Genomic DNA, 2,471 nt, shown 5'->3' with positions numbered 1-2,471 from the left:
AGGGGTGGGGGGTGGGGGCGAGAGGTCTCAGTGTTGCCCGTTCCAGTTACTGATGAAGCGGACGCTTATTTTCCTGAGAAGTACCGTGCTTTCGTTTGGTGAACCAGCAAGTAATCTGTATTTTGTCCTAGTGAATTTTAGTTTTAACATGATAGGATTCTAATATTTTTAATATTGATAGCGTTTAAAGAAACAGAATGGAAACAGTTATTTCGCTGCAACCTCCTTTGTAAAATAATTTGAGGGGGGGCATATTGATTTTAAAATTGAAAACTAGCTTACATTTTAAGAATTATCGAGTGCCCATTTATTAACAAAGGCTGTCAATCCTCTTTTAAAAAAGCAATGATTGCATTTTTACCAGACTTTTGAAAATATTCTCTAGATGCATGTTAACTAAATGGTGGCTTACTCATGTTTTAGAGCCACCAGTTCTCTTCAGTTCTTGATTTAAATGCCTGGAAGAGAACCATCAATCAAATCTTATTTGTTCCAAATTACTTTATTACATGGGTTCTTAAGAACATTGTGGAAGGCATAGAAAGCATTTAGAAAAGCACTCAGGTAACCACGCTTCTCCCATGATTACAGCTTTCGCAATAGCAAGACTCAAGATGATAGCTGCCAGTGAGAGCTTGACCTGCCTTATCTTACTTAATCCTCGTAATAACTCTGAGGGATTTCCACCCTCGTTTCAAAGGCAAGAGCCTGGAGCTTAGCCGGGCCAGTACCTGCCCGGGGTCTGGGATTTACAACTGCCTTCTCTCGCTCCTGCTGGCGTTCTGAGTATAAATGAGTGTGCAAAGCGTGAGTGTAATTACAATGTGGGTGCCTTGAGCAGTAAGTGTAGCTAATGGTCCTCCAGGGAAAGGTGAACAATGTAAATATCAAATCATACTGGAAGGGGAGGTGGGGTGGAGAGATTTACTTTTAATTACTTATAAGTATCTAAGTTCCTTCTTGAATATCTCTGACCTTAATGAACACTTGAAGGCTATACTGTTTTTATTAAGTATGTCTTATGTAGCTTTAGATGTATTGGGGTTATCACCTAAGTAAACTGATGCTAACCTGGTATTAGACAAAGCGATTTCATCATGTTTCTCAGTAACATGAAGCTGTAATTTCAGTTTTTAAATCAATTGACATTTTATTACAGGCTATATACTTTATTTTAACTATTCCTAACAAAACGTGTGCTTTCAGGTTTAGATTGCTGAAGCAGGGAAAAGAAAGTAAAATAAAGTTTGAGCTTTTCGGCCAAGTCGCCAGGTCATCATCATCGGTCATCTTTTTTTGCTCCATTCTCATGTCCCATTATATTCGTGCCACATAAATGTCTCAGCCATTTGGAATTTTCATAGCTAATGGCTTACAGGCAGGGTACATGGCTGACTTGGGCCGTTATGTGTTTGTGTTGAATCATGTACTTGTCTTGTTTGCCTTTTCAGCCGTCTTTCTGTTTTAATTATAAATGTTTTCTTTTCTCTCTACTCTGCCACCAAAAGAGTCTTTGGCTGCTCCTGACCTGGGCAAATCAAGAGGTGACTTATGCATGCCAGTTGTTGATTGATATGCACTAAAAATTGGCAAAGATCGGGCCCCGTGCTGACTTGCTTCCCTGGTTCGCTCGGTGGATGCGCAGTAACCAAGCCACTCCTTATTCGCGCCCTGCATTCTAAACGCCATCCGCTCGCCTTTCCCTCTCTGCCATAGGATTTCACAATCCTAAGGGAGAAAAAAAACTATCCGCACATTGGGAGGGTTTGAAAAAAAAACAACTATTATACTTTTATATTCTCTACAGTGATCTGTAGACTTTTAACAAATAACACATTGATGTGGTCTATCAAAAATGTATTATGTTTCAGCGTTTGCATTTTGCTTGATTTGGAAGCATGCTTTGATACACACCTGTATTAATATACTTTCTTGTGTTTTTTAGGGCTAATGAAAAATAGTATAACTTTTTATAGTAAACTTACTACATTATCATTATTATATAGGAAATTTTTAAAATGTTAGCATGTTAAAGATTACTGTTACTATTTTAAAGAGTATTTTTCAATGACAAGGAGTTAGTGCAGATCAGGTGACATTTGTGACTTGACATGGAGACCTCTTTGAAAGGGCAAAACTTCCTCCCTGTGTCCTGAGCTGAGCCAACCCCCCTCTTCACATGGAGCGGGGGGCATCGGGGAGGGGCAGCTGAAGGACGGGGGTCCTTGCGGGCAGGTGCATGTCTTAGATGCTAGCACACGGCTTCTGTGCAAACTCTGTTTCCTGGAGTGGAAGGCACTTGCCTAAAATGAAGCCCACATTTTAGGAAGTGAGCCCGGTTCCGAGAGGCTCTCAGAACTGGGCGGGGGTTGGGGGCTGTCTTCAGAGCGAAGCCGGGGTCTCCAGAGGATGCGCCTGCCCGCGCGTGGGGGAGGCGTGGCGCCGGGGCTGCCGGCCGCTCTGAGCACTTT

The 2,471-nt window shown here is 41.7% G+C and overlaps 1 protein-coding gene across 1 annotated transcript in view; it reads left to right on the top strand.

The window, feature by feature from the left end:
- The window catches only part of FAT1 (FAT atypical cadherin 1), a 120,673-nt gene extending 118,659 nt beyond the window's left edge, over positions 1–2,014 (top strand). The window contains exon 29 of the mRNA XM_006766093.2: positions 1,509–2,014. Within this exon, the coding sequence (XP_006766156.1) occupies positions 1,509–1,573 (65 nt within the window). The 3' untranslated portion in view covers positions 1,574–2,014. The remainder of the gene's footprint in view (positions 1–1,508) is intronic.
- Positions 2,015–2,471: the final 457 nt, after the last annotated feature.

Source organism: Myotis davidii, unplaced genomic scaffold, assembly GCF_000327345.1.
Source record: "Myotis davidii unplaced genomic scaffold, ASM32734v1 scaffold1040, whole genome shotgun sequence".
NCBI classification, from domain to species: Eukaryota; Metazoa; Chordata; class Mammalia; order Chiroptera; family Vespertilionidae; genus Myotis; species Myotis davidii.
Note: the sequence above shows the minus strand (reverse complement) of the source record. Positions and strands in the feature narration are given on the sequence as shown.